At 42.0% G+C, this 19882-nt stretch overlaps 1 protein-coding gene across 11 annotated transcripts in view; it reads right to left on the reverse strand.

Annotated features, from left to right (window-relative positions):
* Nucleotides 1–19882, reverse strand: part of Ppp2r2b (protein phosphatase 2 regulatory subunit Bbeta) — a 382601-nt gene that overhangs the window by 65000 nt on the left and 297719 nt on the right. For all 11 annotated transcript variants that reach the window (XM_051200854.1, XM_051200855.1, XM_051200859.1 and 8 more), the window contains 2 exons: nt 18665–18830; nt 12119–12231 (listed from right to left, as the gene is read on the reverse strand). In XM_051200854.1, the coding sequence (XP_051056811.1) occupies nt 12119–12231; nt 18665–18830 (279 nt within the window). The remainder of the gene's footprint in view (nt 1–12118; nt 12232–18664; nt 18831–19882) is intronic.

The raw sequence follows: 19882 nt of genomic DNA on the forward strand, positions 1-19882 counted from the left end.
TAAGAATGATTTTGAACTTCCTGATTCTCCTACTGAGTTCTAGAGCTACAGGAATGTGCCCATGCCTAGTTTTACATGGTACTGGGGCTCAAACCTTGGGCTGTTCACCAACAGAGCTGCATCACCAGACAACATGTGCTCTAAGCTGATCTTGAACTCTTAATCCTTCTGCTTCATTCTCTTCAACAGTGTCTACCTGGGTATGGCACTGTGATGGGACAGATTGTTTTCTAAGTTTACAACAGGATTGGCTATAGGGACAACCAAGGGCACTACATCGGTATTTCCACTATTTTAAAAGGTGTGTTCCAAACTCACGAGATCTAAGCCTCATGAGATGGAGGATCACATATGTTTGCCATAATTGTATGTATGAAGACTGAACCTTTTATATACATAGCAGAGTAGACAGAGATTATATGACATTGAGTGATTTTCATGACCTAATGTGGAACTTCTTCAAGAAATTCTGAAGTAGGGTTAGAGTGAAGACTAACTGCATACAGTGTCTGGCATGGTGTCCGGCAGAGAAATAGTTCTCAGTTGGTGTGAATGAATATGAGCTGTCAAGAAGGAAGTTCTACTAAATACCATTCACTATTAGGTGACTTTGGGACTGGGAGACAGTAATACCTGAGTGAAGATGCTACATGGGAGAACTTTTAGCTAGCAATTTCCAAAGTGAGGTTCTCTGCTATGTTACCTGCCCCCAAAATAGATCAGTCACCTACTGTTTAATAGTTCACAATAAAAGGGTTCAAACCCAAATCAATGACTGACTTCATGAACTGAAGTCTTGCTATGGAAAAGGGAAGTGTCAGTAGGACACTAAGTAGGCTTAGTGTCACAGATTATTTATTCTTTTCTAACTATGGTTCCGCCTAGGCCAAGGAGCATATTTTTAGTAAGTAGAACATTTTAAACACTAATTATTCTCTAGATTGAGAAAAAATTTCCTTATGGACAAATAAGTTTGACAGAAAATGCTTCACTCCAAATCCTTTCTAGATATACTTTATTAATATCTTAAAGTTTTACAGACACTCCTGCAAAACATGGATTTGCATAAACTATAGCTTCCCATGTTACTCCAGAAAGACACATTTGTGAGTATACATATGTGCTCTAGTGGCTTTTAATGCTTCTATGGTAAAGAAGGCACCAGATCACAGCAATTTGTGAAAGTATGACCTAGCCCCAGTACATGCCTTCCAGGTGGAACGTTCTTTTCCTTGTGGCTCAACCATTCTAAGGAAACCAAAGAATTCTGTATTTTCTTTTCTGTTGAAAATATTTCTTTTAAATATAAAGCCACCATTTATAAAATTTTCTCTCCAACCAATTTCTTGTTTTATGCATCAAAGAAAAGACAATGTCTTCACATCCACCCCCAGGGAAGTATTTCAAAATCTCTATAGTCTGGTGAGGGTGGGTATTTAAAATGCTTTTGTCAGTGCATTGGCTGGAGACCACTTGGCAGTATCCTAAGATCAAAGTGATCATGTTCTCCGTTGGGCTTGATTCTAAATCCATTTGTGTTAATTATTTTCTACAAAGATCTTATGTATAATGAGCAGAGGACCTAGAAACCCTCTTGTGATTTCAAATTAATTTCTGAGTATAACTTGGTAATGAAAGGGAATCTGACACAAACATTTGATCTGCTAAGAAAGCCAATTTGGAAAACAAACCAAAGTTAGGGCTAGACCCTGTTAACATCCTCAGGTATGTTAGACCATGAGCATATGCATGCCTGCACACTTATTTCAAGGACTGAGAAAATCTCCTGCTCCCATTGTCCAATTATTGGCCATTCTACTTACTTAGATAAAAAGATGTGAGGAACACATTTCTCTTGTAAGAGAAAGCTGCCTGGGTCAGTGTGAACCAAGGCTGAAAGGGTGACACCATCCATACTTGCAAAGCCTAAAAAATACCAGCAGACTGCCTGTGCTGGTCAGCTTTCCTGACACCCCCCCCCCCCCGCCCGAATTCAGGTCACAGAATGACCTGGAAGGAGAGTGCTCCATAACCCGGAATCGTGTCTGTCCTCCTTACCATGATGTCTTAAGATGAATGACACCCATCACCATGGGAGCATTTGGACTTTGCTTTGGTCAAATGTTATTCTTTTCTTTTTCCTGGCACTAGTGGAAGTTTCAGCATCTTGTGCCCATTGAGGATTAAGTCATGGGCTGAGAACAAGATACAATGATAACTTGGTCCTAATCCAGGTATAGGATTCCTTTTATAGTGTCATTCATGTTGAATCTAATTACAGATACCGGAAGTATCTCTGGGATGAAAGATAATGTGACATTGTCAGGGAGTGTGCTGTGTTTCCAGGAGAGCTAAGGAAAACATTTACCGTTTTAGACTTTGCACCAATTTCCTATTTTATCATCATGACTTGTACAAGAATATAACATCATTCCCATGTTATAGATGTTGGCTGCCATTTGGTCAAATATTGATCCCCTTCCTGGTAATTCTTATGTAAGACAGGGCTAAGAACATTGACTTTGGAGTCAGACTGAACAGGTTAAAAATATAACCATGTACTTGGTAGCTGTAGATGTGGGTATGCTTCACTTCATAATCAAGTGTCCCCATTTGCAATGGGCACCATAGCATTATCCACTGCATGGTTCAATGTCAGGGTACAAAAAATGTGCTTATAATCTGTCTGCCAGAAGGCCAGGTGGGTGGTACATACTTAATGTTTTCAGTAGTTGCTGTTGGAATATAGCACTGGGCATGAGGTGGCTGCTGCCATGATGTGACCAAAGTGAGAGGGGAAAGGAGCTTGAGTAACAGGATAAGAAACAGCTAGAGTTAACCATAATGAGAGCCACATCAAATCTATTTAAGTCAACATCAAGGCAACTTTATTTTGGTGTAATGTTGCTTTCATATTGGTCTATGCAGCTCTTGAGGAGTGACAAGGACCTAAAAGTCAAGTTGGAGACTCTCCATAGTGAAGCTGATCTTAGAGGCTATCATGTCAACATCTTCCAACACCGGTCTCTGGGTCATAGCGGATAGACATGGGTAAGTGCCTTGGCCCTATTCCTGCAGTTTCTGAGTAGTGGCTAAGTGTGTGCGTATGTGTGCGCGGCGTGTGTTTTGGGATGGGGTGGATCTAGGCACTTTCTGACTCTGGTGACTAGATGTCTTATGCCATGACCTAGCTCTAGGTATTTACTTTCCTGTAAAACAATGAACACACCTTTGTCAACACCAGCAGCTTCTACTGCCTGAATGGTAAATTGCTCTCTCATCCTGGCCTATTCACATGGATTTGGCTTGAATCTCAATTTCAATCCATATATCAGCTATTCAATCTTAATAAGAGGCAGGGTAACAACATGCACTTTGGAATTAGAAAGATGGGGAGTCCAAGCACCACCACTTATTAACTTCTGACCTTAGGTAAGTGCCTTAACCTTTACAGCTTGAGGTGCCATCCCCTTAAAAATGAGGACCACAGTGGTCCCCATATTACGGGTTTACGTGGAAGATGAAATTATGCCAAGTGCTTCTGGAATGCAACAGACGCTTGCTAAACATTAGCTGCTTTTATAATTCCAACTGAATTAGTTCATTCGACTACCATTGAAAACAACTAGTATTGTGTCTCTGGATATTAGTCAAAGGAATCAGGCAACAAGAAGAATAGAAATACTAGCAATTCTCACTCCTAAAAGGCTAAACAAGTCCAGACATGGAGGCTTGTCTGTAGCCTAGCTGCCTGAGTTCCTGTAGAGTGTCTTCTGATCCTATAACTCTAACTCCATGACACAGACAGATCTAATCAGATAGCAGTAACAATCAATAATGATAACAGAAATTATTATTTATTTTCATAAACACAGAATATGTGCGTCCTGCTGAGTTACACACATCACATGCCAGTATTCACTTTTGGGGCAGTCAATCAATGAGTCCTCTCAATATCCACCCCCTGGAGGTAGGAGGGGGAAGACGGAGCTAGGGAAGAGAAATTACCCTCGGCAGAGTGACACATTCAGCAAGTTAATCTAATCCAGGGGGCCATCGGGGGCTGTTGCAAGCCTGTGAATATGGAACAGACTTGATTGATTTTTCACTGCAATAGCTAAAACTCCATTGTTGTTTGCAACAAATATCAGGGCAGATGAAGCTGTTAAAGGATTGTATATCAAGCCTCCAGAGCAGCCATAAATCAGAAAATGAAGTTTAAAAAATTAAAATATGGTTAGACAAAGGCTAGAACTGTGCCTGGAGAGGTCTTGGTTATTAAAGCCTAAACCCCAAATTAAAACCAGGGGCAGTAAAAGCCAGTCTCGACTCAACCAAAAATTTGTGCTAGAACGAAGATAACTGACTCAGGGATGCTTCAGCTGCTGCCTCTTATGGGTATGCATTCATAGCCACACCACCAGAAGGAAGCAAACAGCAGCACACTTTCTCCTGCCTTCCAAGGTGCAATACCAATGGCATCAAAATCTGTGTAGCTCTGAAACCCCATCCTCTTCCTGCACCTACTACATTCTGTGCATCCTCTGAGCTACCATGGCAATCTTTTTTTGTTACTCAGAGAAGCAACACTGAGCCTCAAGCTAGCACTTCTGTAAGTGGGCCCTGGAACTCTCCACGGGTGGCTTGGGGAGTCCTATTGGAGTTATCAAGATCAGGGCTCCTTATGCTGAGGAGAAGTTAACGTTTCTAAAGTATTCTGGGTGATCCTGAGGCACATTGTATTTTGAGAGCCCTTGCTTAAATTGATTTCACATGCCGCTTGTCTCCTCTCTGCACTGTGAGGACAGGGTAGTCCATTTGTCCTTCTAGGACTACCTTGGCAGTACTTGGTTTGTGTGGTACCTACTGTGTACCCGGCATTCACAAAGTTCTTATCACTGCATAAATCAAGGATTAGGCCAAAAATAGCTCACAGAATATGGAAGACATGATTCTAGGTGCACACAAATCTGTACTCTACCCCTGGGCCTGCTTCTTAGTACCTTTGAATTCTCAAGCCAGTGCTTACCTCTCTGCACCTCTGTTTACAAATCTCTGTAATGGGCAGAATGCTTAAGTCATAGGGTTATGAGGATGAAAGAGTTGTAAAATACACACAAAACTGCTAGCCCCTATGTTGATGAAGGGCTGGGGAAATGCAGTTACTATTCAACAGATGTCTAGTTAACTCTCTTAAAAACAGATCAGGTAGTTAAATTGGTAATTTCACTGAGAGATTGCTCTTTTGGGAGAGGTTAATTTGCCTACCCCATGGCCTCTGAGTAATAACCATCAAAAAGTCCACATCAGGAGCAAGAGCTGGTGGATGCTCACACCTGTGAGGCTGTGCCCCTAGATGTCCAAACGGCCATCAGTAAGAGTTGCAAACATCATGGTCATATTAAAAGGATAGAGGTTAGTTCTGCCAAGTCAAGGAAATGTAACTCAGCTTAGGGGTGGACAGACATGGCCATGGACAGGAGGCAGGAGAGTAGGCCGATGGCACCTTCTAATCACACATGGAAGAGCCAGCTGGTCCCTGGGAAGCCACCCAGTAGAATAGCAGCCCTTTCAGAGCACCCAGGCCTCTAAACACAAACTCTTGAATTAAGAAAGTTTTGACAAGGACTTCTGAGAGATGAAATTAGTGATGAAATTCCCTGGCAGTATGGCTACAATGTATACTTTTCTTAATGAGTAGAAACCACAAAGAAAAGCAATGAAAATCGCCATTAGATTTTGGGTCCGTCTGGGGTTTGAAGCCCAGCACTGGCATTTTAAAGCCATGAGATTGTGGACAAACACCATGCATCTCCTGATATTTAATCTCTGCTCTGGTGTAATCTATTCTCTTGACAAATGGTGACTTACTGCTTAGCACATGTCTGCACTGCTCTGACTGTTGAAGCTTCACCCCTCCCCTTTCCATAGAGTATGGTTTTCTGAGGGATGAGGCGAGGCAGGCAATGAACGAATGGTTTATTAAGTTATGCTCAGAGCTAAGAAAAAAGATCAGGCGAAGGACATGGAGAGTGACTGTGAAAGGAGTGTGCTGCATTTATCACCAAGTATTCTGGGAAAAATTATTTGATAAAGTGGCACCCGGGTGACAACTGACAGGAAGTCTATGGCTTCAGATGACCTGGAGAACAATACAACCTTCCTGGCAGAATTATTGCACCAACCAAATAGTGTAAGGACATAGAAGCCAGTACCTAACATCCACATCCAGGAAGCAACCAACAAGCAGCCCCTTTTTTTTTTTTTTTTTTTTTTTTTTTTTAAATCATAGTTATTTAAATACTATTTCCATTAGCTGTTACGGGAGTCTGGATGAAACCTATTAGAGAACTTAACTCATTATATCTCCCTCATCTTTCAGAAGATGGGTTATGACAAGTCACAGCTTGAACACCCACACCTTCGAGAGTCTATTTATAACAGGTTTAAAAGCAAATGTCACCCTGGCCTAGGTTCCCAGGGCAATGTCAACCAGCCATAATGAGGCACGCAAATATCTCCAGGCTTATCCTGCCAGGAGAGAGTGAGTGCCAAGGGTGATTTCTTACTACCCAGCTCCCATCCACGGCTGATTAATTCACTCAAATACCAATCCTGTTGCCTAGAAAGGGCTCTAAGGACCCATTGCCCCTGGGCACTGGGAGCCTAGGAGAGGAGAGCATGGAGGAGCTTCCTAAGCACAGCTGCTTAGGACTGAAGGTGTTGGTTTCACTCAATGACCGGGTGAAAATATGAGTGAGTCTGTATGTGTATGGGTATGGGGGATGTTGTGAGTACCACTGACCAGGCATAATAAAGGTACCAATCACTAAGGGGCATTTCAGCACCTAGAAAGATGGCTCTGTGTATAAAGTATTTGCTAACAAGGGTGAGAATTGGAATCACGCTCTTCATCTCTCACACAAATGCCAGTTAGGCATGGCGGCCTGCCTATAATTCCAGCTCATAGAAGGCAAAACCAGGGACTTACCTCCCAGAGCAAGCTGGCTAGCCATCCTGCTGGTAGTTATGTGAGAGCTCAGGGCTCAAGTGAGAGACCCTGCCTTGATGAAGAAGGTGGATAGCAACCAGGGAAGACAGCTGGTATCAGTCAGCCTTGGGCCTCCACAGGAGTGCACACATACACATGTGTAGCCACACATGTGAACATGCATGCACACCTGTACTCTGAGCCCCCCCCACATATTTGAGAAGGGCATTTCAAATGCCCCAACGTATGTGCATAAGCCTGAGAGCCCCGGCTTTTGATTTAGGTCTTAGCTGTGAAATGACAAGGAATTGAAAGACAGGACCAAGTTGCTTTGTCTTTTGGAGCCTGCATCAAATTTGAAGGCCCAGTAGCAAAGTAGATCAGCATCTCCTTTACAGACCCACAAGCTGATGATGGAAATCATCCCTCAGAGTTTTGTGTCCTGAGCAGTGGGCTCAGCTCCTGGGGCAGCTACTACAACCAAACAAGAGATACAGCTTCTGCCACAGCCAAAGCCTCAGTAAATACTAGATTCCAGCAACTTCCTTGTCAAATACCTGCCCAGTCCTCCTCATTGTGTTCCAAAGATGAACTGAGGCATTAGGTAAGGAGGCATCCAGTGGGTGTCACTCAATTACCATCATGATTATCTTGGGGACATACGGATACTGAGCAGGGAGACATTCTTCTTCTGGGCTCCTTGGGTAACAAGTGATTGGATTTGAAAGAGTATCTTCCATTAAAAAAAAAAAAAGCCAGATTAACATTCTTGCTTTTAAAAAAGCTGAGCCACTCAGAAATGAAACACGATGGGTTCCTTACACGGTGAGGATTAATTAGCTGTCGGGTATTATTAAGTGCTCCCACTCTTAAGACCCACGTGGAATTGGATACTGTGAAAATGAGCGAGTGGTAATCATTGTGGGGGCGGGAGGGAGGGGGACACAATTGCTGGCGATGCAGACTGCAGGAGCAGAGCATGTTGGTGAAAAATAGTCTGATGTCACATCGAGGTGCTCTCTGCTTGGGGGTCACTGTCCTGAATCTGTTTCTGGTTTTCAGGGTTGCCTTTGGTATTGTCTTTTGTTGGTCTTGTTGTTGCTTTGATCTTCTTCTTTCTTCATCAGGATCAAAAAGGGAGAATGGCCTTTCTGTAGCTTTAAAGGGGAGAGTGGGGACATGTGGATATTTACATGAAGCGGATGCTATTTTAAGGCCTCTGAGTGAGGAATGGAGTGAAACATGGGTAAAATAATTTTATAGCAAATATGTCTCCTAAATTCTTATAGTTCTGGCTCACATGATTGAAAAGTAACAGAAGCTCAAAAAAAAAAATCATAATTCTAAGGGGATGATAGATAATAGAATCCAGTGATCACAGACCCTGGTGTTTTAGCAAACCCCAGTGTCAAGTGTCAAAAATGCAAATTGGGTCTCAGAATGAGTTTTTCCAACCTTCTGCTTGGTGGCTTAAAAGTAAGGAGAAAAAAATGGAGTGTAGTGTCTGTTACCACATGGCTGGTTGCTAACAACTGGGATTAGAATTGATATTCTCTACCTGGCAGCCACACCTCAGGGCCTCATCATTAGCATCATTGTCTTGCCACAGTTGATCTCTAGTGGGGATGTAAATAAGCCTTCTCTCCTCCATCACTGGGACAGTGCCTCCAAGGGGTTAGGCATAGATATCTGGAATCCCATATGATGCCATGGCAATGGGAAACCAGAGTGGGCACTACAGATGGCCTCTGAAAAATTTCATGCAGATGTATCAGTTAACACATTAAAAGATAATTTCAGAGGCACCAAAACACATTGATGTCACATTAAGATATGAAAACAAAGTACTTCCTCTTGGAATAATTTGATCAAGACTGAGCCTAAATCTAAATTTTCACTTCTCTCCCTGTATCTTCCATCTGTCTGTAGCTTGTGGTTACTGGTCTGTCTGGTGTGTGTGTGTGTGTGTGTGTGTGTGTGTGTGTGTGTGTGTGCATATGCCTGATGTCTGTCTGTCCCTAAAAAACGGGGGGGGGGCGTCTTCTTTGTCTTTATTGCACAGCACAGAAAATGTGTCATGGGAAAGAGAAGAGGGAAACTTTATAGAAATGTTTAACAGAGTTTTACAAGGGAAAAAGTTACTAGACCCAATTGACCCAGAACAGCAAACAGATGATATCGGCCTATATCCATTTTGCTTCCAACCTTTATGGGGGCATATTTGCTGCTTAAGATTGCTTCCAACCTACTGGCTACTCCAGCAAATTAGTACCATGACACACACATACAAAGATGTTACTCTGGGCTCAGGGCATAGAAAAGTATATGACTTATGACTGGCTATGCTTTAGTTTAGGTTCTAAAAGATGACTATATAGGCAGTCTGAGGCATGGTAAAGTTGTTTACATTGTTCTCTTAATGGTAGGTTAAACGTAAATAGGCCAAGTACATAAAGTACATAGTAGAGCAGCAGGTTAAGTACATACATAGTCTTAAATGAACTCAAGGTCTATTAACTTTGTTTCAAGGTCTGGAAACATTAAGTCTTTTTGGACACAAGGGGTAGTTCCAGAACAATGTGTCACTCTAGGCAGATTCCATGGCAGAACTTAGGGGCACCTAGTGCATTTATTTTCCTCACAGGACTGCCATATCATGTCCTGAGGGACAAATGCAGTCTCAATGCCTGTCCCATTTCCAGCAAGGTGCTTGCTACTTTAATCCATAAGTAGCTTATGGAATGAGTAAAGCACAACAACGACAAAACCCATGACTTTTCTTTCTCACATACACTTATAGGGCCTATTATCAATGAGGGTAAGAAAAGTGGAGTTGACATTGGTGATGATCGCTGGTTCCCAACAATAATGATGATGATAATGATGGCAGTGAAATTGAGGATGATGGTAACACTAAATAGGCGCTGACTTGGAGTGTTCTGTGTGCCAGATACTACACAGGTTCAGCCCTTTGTCTCACATACAGTGTCTCATTGAGTCTGCATCAAAACTTCAGTGAATAGTGACCACTGTCATCTGTGTTCTATAGATAAGTCACTGGGGATACAAGGTTTCAAGTCAAACGCCCATCACAACCAGCTGGAGAGTCAGACTTCTAACCCACTTCAGCCCACTGGAGTTTTCCTATTCATCATTATACTTTTCTGTATTCTCCCAAATGTCTGCACTTTGACCACAGCAGGGTAGAGTGGGTGGAAACATGGTCTGATACAGGGATGGGGAAGTGACATAAAAACACAGCAGGCAACGTGTGTGAGGTCAGAAGGAACACACTAAAGACATGGAGTCCATTAGTACAGGAAGCCCCATTGGCCTAGCACCGTGACCAGCAGAGTACTTGAAAGCATTTGATGACATAATAGATGAATGAATGAATGAACCCATGAGCCAATAAAGGCATACAGTGATCAGTAATGCTCACTCTTGCTTGTGTACCCAGAGCAAGACCCTTTCTCTCCACCCACATGTGCTTCATGGCTGCCCCTCTTGCAGGTTTGGTCCTCTGACTGGCAGCTGATGTCTGGAAGCACAGAGTTTACAGTTCTCAAAGTCCTGTGGGGTTAGAGCTGGTCCCAACATGTTTCACTTTACTATTTACACTGAACAGATGAAAAACAAACCATCCAGTGTTAAACCACGTTTACCTGCATCTAGAGCAGTGGTTCTCAGTTTGTGGGTCTCGACTTCTTTGAGGGTCAAATGACCCTTTCACAGGGGTCTCCTAAGACCATTGGAAAACACAGATGTTTACATTACAATTCACAACAGTAGCAAAATTATGGTTATGAAGTGCAATGTAGTAATTTTATGGTTGGGGGGTCCCCACAACATGAGGAACTGTATTAAAAGGTCGCAGCATTGGGAAGGTTGAGAACCACTGCTCTAGAGCGTCTTCTCTTAGTGGTGACCCATGTGTAGACATTCATTATACTAGCACCTACTCCTAAGGCCTTTCCTCCAGGACCAAATGCTGTTTCTTTTTCCTTTGGGCAAGTGACTCTAAATCCATCTGTACATTTGTCTTACTCTATGTAGAGTGAGGGCCATTTGAGTGTAAGTGCTGTAATGGTCCCTCCTCCTTACCAGGCTAAGCACATCTGGAGGATCCTAAGAAAGCCACACAGATTGAAAGCAAAGTCTACACATATGCTGAACTTTCTGCCCACTGTTGCAGGCAGAGAATGGAAAAGAAACTTGTCTGACTGAAGTAAAAAAAAAAAAAAAAAAGATTAAGGGGATGTTGTGTTTTAAATGCAGTTTCTCCCAAAATCTCACAGAGCCTGGTTCTCACGTGGCAGAGAATCTAATCACCAAAAGGTTACTGGATGAAACAGGCTCTTTTCAACTACAGTCAGTCTGTTGTTGGGCTTATAATTTGGTGTAATTATTGGAAGATGGGGCCTGGTTGGAGAGAGTAGGTCTAAGGATGTGTCTTTGGAGGGCATCTTGTCTCTGGCTCTATCCTGTCCTTCTGTGTCTTTGCTTTTGCACCACCATGAAGTGAGTCCCCTCCCCATATGCCATTACTATGTTTTCAGCACAGCCCGAAAGCAATGGAGCCAGCTGGCTCTGGACAAAGTCTCTGAAACTGTGGGCTGAAATAAACGATTCATGCTTAATAGTCTCTGTCAGTTAAAATAGCACAAGGACAACATCCAACAAATACAATAGTCATATAACATTCTGATAAGTGGCAGAGTTCAAACCCAGGTGTGTTAGATGAATGCTTGGGTTCTCAAGGGCAAATTTTCCACCCTAGCTGCCTTGCGCCCATATACCACTATCTACAGAAAGTGTTCAAGACTTGCTAGATAATGTGAATAGACAGGCTAAGAATACAGTAACGTATGGCAATGGCCATGTGGCAGGTCCTTAGGGACAAAGGAGAAACATGGATTTGTAGTCATTAGGGCCTGGCATTGTTCCCATTCCTCCATCTGCCACCAGACATGGGTAGGCTGAGGCTTTGCCCAATGCCTTCAACCACATATAATAGTTGTAATCTGCTGTTGTAATCAGCACATGCCCAACTTTAGGGGGAGCATTCTCCTGCCCCTGGTGGCCCAGGCTGCCAAAAGGCATGTCTGGGGCAGGGACAACACTCACCCGCAGGGTTGTGATGGTAGAAGGATCCCGGAGCCGGCCCTCCTCATCTTTCAGGTTGTAGCCTTCTGGCCTCTTATCACGCTCACTGACTTTCCACAGCTTCACAGTTTTATCTGTGGAGGGCAACCAGAGGTCAGGATGACAGTGCAGGGAAGCTTTCTCTGGGGATGGAAATGGGGTAGAGGTGGGGAACATGGTGCAGGTAATGATGGCAAGCTCTTGAAAGTGCTGTCCTGCATCAGTCTCATGCCATTTGAAGGGAAACTCTCAAGGCAAAACAAAAACAGATTGTGTTGGGACAAATGGCTTGATGGTTCCCTGTTAAACATATACCTTACATTTGACACATTTAATACAAATACTGACTGGAGTTGAATAAGAATAATCATATATATATATATATATGTATGTATGTATATATATATATACATATATATATGTATGTATGTATATATATATATATATATATATATATATATATAGTTCACTATGTAGCTGTTAGTACATACACAGTTACGCTGGGCAGTAACCATCTCTATTTTTAGCATCCACCCTTCTTAGACACTGTCCTCACCAGGGCCCCAACAGCCCCTCATAACCTTGCACTCTTGACTTCCTCAACACTGTCACATTGCTGGCCACCCTGCTCCCAAACTCCCTGTGCTGCTGTTACATGGCTTCTTTCTTTGCCTAAGACACTAAGCACACTTCTGCCTCACAGCCTTTGAACTTACTGTGCCTTCTGTCAGAAAAGACCTTTTCTATCTATCTATCTATCTATCTATCTATCTATCTATCTATCTATCTATCTATCTACCTACCTACCTACCTACCTACCTACCTACCTACCTACCTATCTACCTACCTACCTATCTATCTATCTATCTTCTATATAATCTAATCTATCTGACACTGAGGCTTAAACCCAGGGCTTGTAGATACTTGGAAAGTTCTCTGCCAAAGAATTATCTCCCCAGGCCCCATGACTGTTCATACGACTCATTTTTTTTTTATGCCCCAATCTCAGAGTAGTTTTTATTGAACCTATATAAAAATGGTTCTATAACAATTCTCCATTCTTTTCTCTTTGTCCTTGACTACTTCCTCCTACTTTTCTTCCTCTCTTTCCTTTTCTTCTGCAGTACACTTCCCTATCAACTGGCTGAGTTGGTTATCTATCTTCCTTCCTTCCTTCCTTCCTTCCTTCCTTCCTTCCTTCCTTCCTTCCATCTACCTATCATCTATCTACCTATCATCTATGTCTCTACCTACCTACCTATCTATCTATCTATCTATCTATCTATCTATCTATCTATCTATCATCTATCCATCTGTCATCTATTATTTGTCACTAGAAATCTTTGGAGTTTTATCTGTCTTGTTCATCACTGTACTTTCAGTATTTAGTGGTACCTGGGGTGTAGTTGAGGCTCAGTAATATCAATATCTAACAAATAAATATTAGTTTGAATATGAATGGAAATAAAATGATGTAAAGATGAAGCAAAATGCTCTTTTCAGGCTGGGGGATAACTCAGTTGCCTAGCATGTTTTTCCATGAGTACCAGTTCCCCTCCCCTCCCCTCTCCTCTCCTCTCTCCTTCCCTCTCATTCCCCTTTCCTCTTCCCTCCTCTCTCATCTCCCCTCCCCTCCCCTCTCCTTCCCCTCTCCTTTCCTCTCTATTCCCTTCCTCTCCTCTCTTCTTCTTTCTCCTTCCCTCTCCTCTTTTCTCCTTCCCTCTTCTCTTTCCTCTCCCCTCTCTCTTTTTGTTCTTGTTTCCAACTACAAACTGATAGCTTCCAACTATAGACTAGTTTATATTGTCCTATTATCTTGCATCCCTTGATGACACCTGTCCTTTTCCATAGCATTGAAACAAAAAAACAAAACGAGAACTCCAATGCCTCCAGGTGCTGACAGCTCAAGGTAATGGAGGGGATTTGGGACTCTGAGGAACTGATGAGGCATGCCCCACCCAGACTTTCAATTCATGTTTTGGCTAAGCCAGTCTTGTCTGTGTGCCATATGGCCTCGAACACTTTCCTTATCAGATCACACATTTGCAGTCTGTGCTTGTCTTTTCCTTTCCTTCTGAAATTCAGGGCACACTTGATTTCTCTGTGTTTGTCTCTATTGGGCAGGATTTGGTGTAAGATACTGTAGGGCCCAATTCCCACTACTGTCTTAGACAGCTGTTAGGTCTCAAACCCTGAACAAAGAGCTGAGATGCCTATTAACATATGAAAGCAGACTCTGGATGCCAGGTTCTCCCAGCATCCTTTAGTTCTCACCTGGCTAGCATACACTGTCTCTACCCTCAACTCTCCAACCCTGGGGCTGGGCTGCCCCTGGCAACTACTTAACTCAGCCATTTTGGCTCTACCAGTCCCTTGGCCTTGGTTGCCATTTCTTGGTCTGTGGCTCCTCTCTTGCTCTCCCTCTCCATCCTTCCTCACGTGGCCCGGCTCAGTCTGGCCACGTTCATTCTAGATTCTCCTAGATGTCTCTGTCTCCGCCTTTGGCTGTTCCCCCCCTCATATCTACAATAAATCTCCTCCATACCTAGAAAGAGTTATGTGTCCCCCCTCCCCCAACTCTTTATTGAACAGCCACACAGCCAAGGACTACGGTCCTTGTGAGAAGGCACATACAAAATAGTCCTGGGGAATGACCATGAGGAAACAAGGAAGTGCAGAACGCCCACTTAAGTCTCAGTCTCAGTATATAGACACCCACATATTTAAATATTGCACGATTGTCACTCGTTTTATTCATAAACTGGTAGAAATGGCATCTTTCTTGTGAGGACTTTAGGATGAAATGAATCAACATGTTTAACTGTGTTGGGCTTCTGAAAGTGGTAAGTGGTGTCTAAATAGCAGCTGTCATTAGAATTAGCATGTGGAGCCACAACTCTGAACTAATAAGAGGTTACGCTCTTGCCTTGGACGTCATCCCACAAGGATGTCTACACATCTGTCTCTTCCAGGGAGAAAAGCTGCCCCTTTAAACTGCTTTTAATGGGACCCTTTGGTTTTCTGTCCTGTATCATCCCTTCACTACTCACCAGGCTACACACTATCACTTTCCAACTGCTTCACCTTTGGGAGGACCGCTCTTGCCAGCAAAGGCACGTGCCCTCACAGTAGATCACGATTTCATGTCTTGTCCTGAGAGGACTGTGCTGTGGGCAGTCAGCAGCAATGGGTGTTATTCGGGCTTCCAAGCCTATACTCTCATGTGTGGCAAGGCTGTTCCTTTCAGGACCCATGCATTCTCATCTATGCCCACACCCGGCTTGTGCTGGGAGGAGTGCCTTTCCCAGCTGTGGGCTTAATTTAGAACTGCTAGCTCTGTGCTCACATCCTCTTGTCCCAAGCTCTCCTGAGATCCTGCTCATGCGAAGCTGCCTTTTCAGAGTGAGGAAGTCAAGCATTGACCCTATTTATAAAGTCAGTTGATTTGCTTTTCATCAGCTGTGGCCAAGAACAACCCGCAAGCCAGTGGATTTCACCACCAAATATTTTCTGATGCTCAATTTTGAAATGTGTCCAAGTCTAGTTATTTGCAAGGCATTTTATCTTGTATTTTATATTATAAATGATAAAGCACTATAGAGAAAAATAGAAGCCACAGGTAAAACATGAGGATAAAAGTTGCCTATATGACTTCTAGTTAGGGATAATCCATGACCAACATTTTATATATATTCTTTTTGGAGCTTACTATGTACATTTTCTGTAGTCTTCCCCTATCTCCTTGCTTAACAAGCACTTTCTAACAAACATCACCTCTTTATAGAGGTGATATTTGCATTTTACCTGTTGATATTTATACCAACAGCTATCCATATACTGAATTTATAGAATCTATTACATGTAATATAATATTCTATAGGATATGTAATTTATAGTAAGAAATTGTTGACTAAAAGCCTGATAGTAGGAGACTGACTATTAAGCCACAGAAGAATCAAATCACATGAGGAAATAGTATGCAGCCATTGAAACACAGAAGATTCAAACCATACAAGGAAGCAATATGTAGTCATTAAAAACCATATGGTATTTTAATAACATATCAGTTAGGAAAATATTCTTGTATATTATTAAATTTAAAAAACCTGGCTTAAAAACACCCTGTAGAATAGATCATATTTTTGTAAATATGATCTTTTTCTCTAAAAGACACTAATAGTAGCTCTCTCTGTACCTGAACACACTTTATCTCTGCTTTGTGTCTGGGTACTTTTTTAATTTTCACAATGAACACCATAGTCCTCTGCCTTTCTCACCATAAGCAGACAGGCTGGAGAAGTAACCCAGCCAGAGCAATGCATCTTTGTGTGGCAAAAACTTCAAGGTCTATTTCTCAATGGAATGCTAGTTTTATTTTTCTTTAGAACTTATGAAGTTAAAAACATATTCTAGCAGAATTAGTTACTATACTCAACTAATGAGATAAGCACCCTTTCCCTCCAAAAAGATAATTGATGGAGAATTCAATCCAGTTCTCCAAGGTTGTGTTGCCTGGGGTCATACTTGCCTTTATTATCACAGCGTTTTCATTTTACTCAGAATCTTAAAGCTCTCTCCTCTCTCTCTCTCTCTCCCCCCCCCTCTCTCTGTACGTGTGTGTGTGTGTGTGTGTGTGTGTGTGTCTGTGTGTGTGTCTCGGGGGGACTCCAAGGAACCTGCAGCTGTTGATATGAGAAATGGTTTTCTCTTTCTTCTGCCTTGTGCTCTGAGTAGTTTATCATCACTTGTGGCAGCTTTAAACACAACCTTATCATTTATCTTCATTTTCTCTTTTATAGAGTAATTCCCATTGTCTTTCATTAATTTTTGAAATGTTAACCTATTTGGCTTAAGGGGGAGATTTTCAACCTTAATATTAGTGCAGAAAAGAAAACCTCATAAGAACATGGGGATTTTTCTTAGAAGAGTCATTTTTGAGATGCAGTTGGCATGTGAAATAGCATCCCAAATGGGAAGATAATACCCTTGTTAATCAAAAAACTATTTAAAAACTCAATTAACAGAACATTATGCTATATAATTAATCTTCATTGAATTTCCCTTTCTTTCCCATCCCCCCTACAAAGTAGTTAATAAGCCTTTGGATTTTATTGCAATAATCAATAGGCTAAATTTCATAATATAATGTAATCTAGCTATGGAAGACAATCAGACACTTTTCTGCTACTGAAGTAATTATATCAAAAACCACCATAAGTCTCTTTCACAGAGTCTGTGAGTGAGACTTGAACAGAAAAAAAAATCACAAGAGAATAAATGGAAATCAGATGAGGTGACATGATCCCCAAGAGATCGGGGTTGCAAAGAATAAACAGAAAATAAATATAGTTACAAAGAAGGAATGAAATTAACTGGAATCTTAAACATCAGAGAAGTAGAGGCCTATTATCTTGAGGCATGCTTGGATAACTCCCAAACAGCTAATCTAGCATTGTCACATTTTAGATCTGTCCACTGGCTTTATATTTGAGGGATTGGGTGGGGGGGTCAACTGCATTACAGTTTCTCTTTTTATCCTGTAAGATTCACCTATGACTTACTTACTGAACTAACTTTCAAAACTGAAACAATAAAAGGAACAAATTTATGAGTGACCCACAGTGCAGTCAAGGCTTGGCAATGGTCTTTCTCTTCTTTAAAAAGAATACATGCTTGGTTGTGTTATAGATATTGCCTGTGTTTTTCTTTTCTCAATGTGGGGATCTTAAGTGATATTTGAGTATATATTCATCACACACTCATACATTTCATTCCATTGGGCAAGGATCTTTAATTTTTCTCTCTGAATCCTCTGGTTTCTGTTTCCCATTAGCATTCTTTAGTAGTGACTGAATTCCAAACTGGCTCCTCCCTTCCCACAAAGAGGTTAAAATCCTGGAATGCAGGCAACTTCACTGATGGAGTGAATGTGTAACCAGACTTTACTCACCTGCCAGCATCCTTTCTTCTCTACATCCATTCTCCCTAAAGCTATTGGGCATGGAGAGTTTGAAGACAAAGAGGCTGTATCTTGAGCAGTTTTGGGGACCATCCCTAGCTCCTCTGGTCTTGTGCTCTCAGCTCAGAACTTGATTTTCTCAGATACATAGACATCTGTTTTGCAGACCTCAAAATATATTCAGGGATTAATAACTATTTTTCAAAATGCCGACAGTGTGTCAAGTTTCCTGAAATGCATTCCCAGAATAACATGGATGAATCTTAAGACAGGAAGTCACACTCCCCAAACACCTGCAAGCAATCTACACTGGGAAACTGCAGATAATGGGTCCCACAAAAACTGGGTCATAAATTTGATGTTTATAAAAAGAATTGCTACTATTTACTGTATTCAACTCTTTGTGCACCTTGAATTTTGCTAGGCATCTTGCTAACAAGATTTTTAAGTTTTTCACACGCCCACAAGGGATGGAGGAACACTGAGGCCAAGGGAGACTTAGAGGTCTCTTTGACTGTCTCTGAAAATATCAAACAGGTTAAAAAAAAAAAAAAAGACCCTTCACATACCGTTGGTAGACAGAAGAAAGTAAGCCGCGTTCTGCTGAGGGAGCCATCTTATCTTATTGATTTTTTCTTCTATTTCTAAGCTCTTCAGGTAATCGAACTCAGGTTCATGGCTCTGGAATGTGCTGTAAACATTGTATTCACCCCTACGATGAACCTGGTTTTTACTCTGTAGGGCGGTAAAAACACACACAGAAAATGAAACCATTTAAAGTAAGCACCAACTGTTTTCCCTTTGAGAAAAGCCATCAGGGATGGGCTTGTAGGTTGCATCACAGTGTGGGGAAGACAAGATCACTGCAGCCATAGTTTCAGCTTTAGTTTACTGGTCCCCAAAGCATGCACTCTGTTATAAATAACAGAAAACACACACACACACACGTAAATTGTATATTTAAACTATATCAACACAAAGTGTACATCATAATATACATATAGAAACAGAAGTTGCCAGGTGGTGCACACCTTTAATCCCAGCACTCAGGAGGCAGAGGCAGGTGGATCACTGTGAGTTCAAGGCCAGCCTGGTCTACAAAGAGAGTTCCAGGACAGCCAGGGCTGTTACACAGAGAAACCCTGAGAAAGAAAGAAAGAAAGAAAGAAAGAAAAACAACAAGAAACAAGTTAAAATAGGACAAGCCTTTGCAGTTAATACAAATATAATATTCGAATCTGTGCAGTTCAGGAAATGCTGAGTGGTTCATTTCATGGTGATGCTCACACATGCTTATATCAGTCCCTATGAAAGGGGCAAAAGCTGTAGCAAATGTAACTTTCAGTGCTCATGGAATCTCTGAGATGCTGGGAGATGGACCACAGAGGCTCAGAGATGTAAGTGACTCTTCCAAGGTCACACAGCACTTATGGAGCAGGTTTGGGCATCAGTTCCTCCCAGCTCCATTTTTATCCAGTATAGGGGTGTGAAAGGGCCATCTGCACATGAGTGCTGCTTGCATCACAAGGAGAATGATGGGCTTTACCTATGTCTTTCCCCTAGCACTCATTATGCAAAGTGCAAACAGCAGGAACTAAATAAATGATGAGACTTTGGAGCACAAAGCCAAGAGCCTGGAGTTATGGAGAGAGGTGAAGAGGAGGAAAAAGCCTCTTGCAGAGACAAAGAGAAAAAGAGACAAAAGGGAAGCTTGCATCTGCAGGTATTTCAGAACCACGTTACCCAAAGTCTTGAGATTTGGCTTTGAAAATCTGTTCAAAAATTAA

The sequence above is a fragment of the Phodopus roborovskii genome, unplaced genomic scaffold (assembly GCF_943737965.1).
Source record: "Phodopus roborovskii unplaced genomic scaffold, PHOROB, whole genome shotgun sequence".
In the NCBI taxonomy this organism is placed as follows: Eukaryota; Metazoa; Chordata; class Mammalia; order Rodentia; family Cricetidae; genus Phodopus; species Phodopus roborovskii.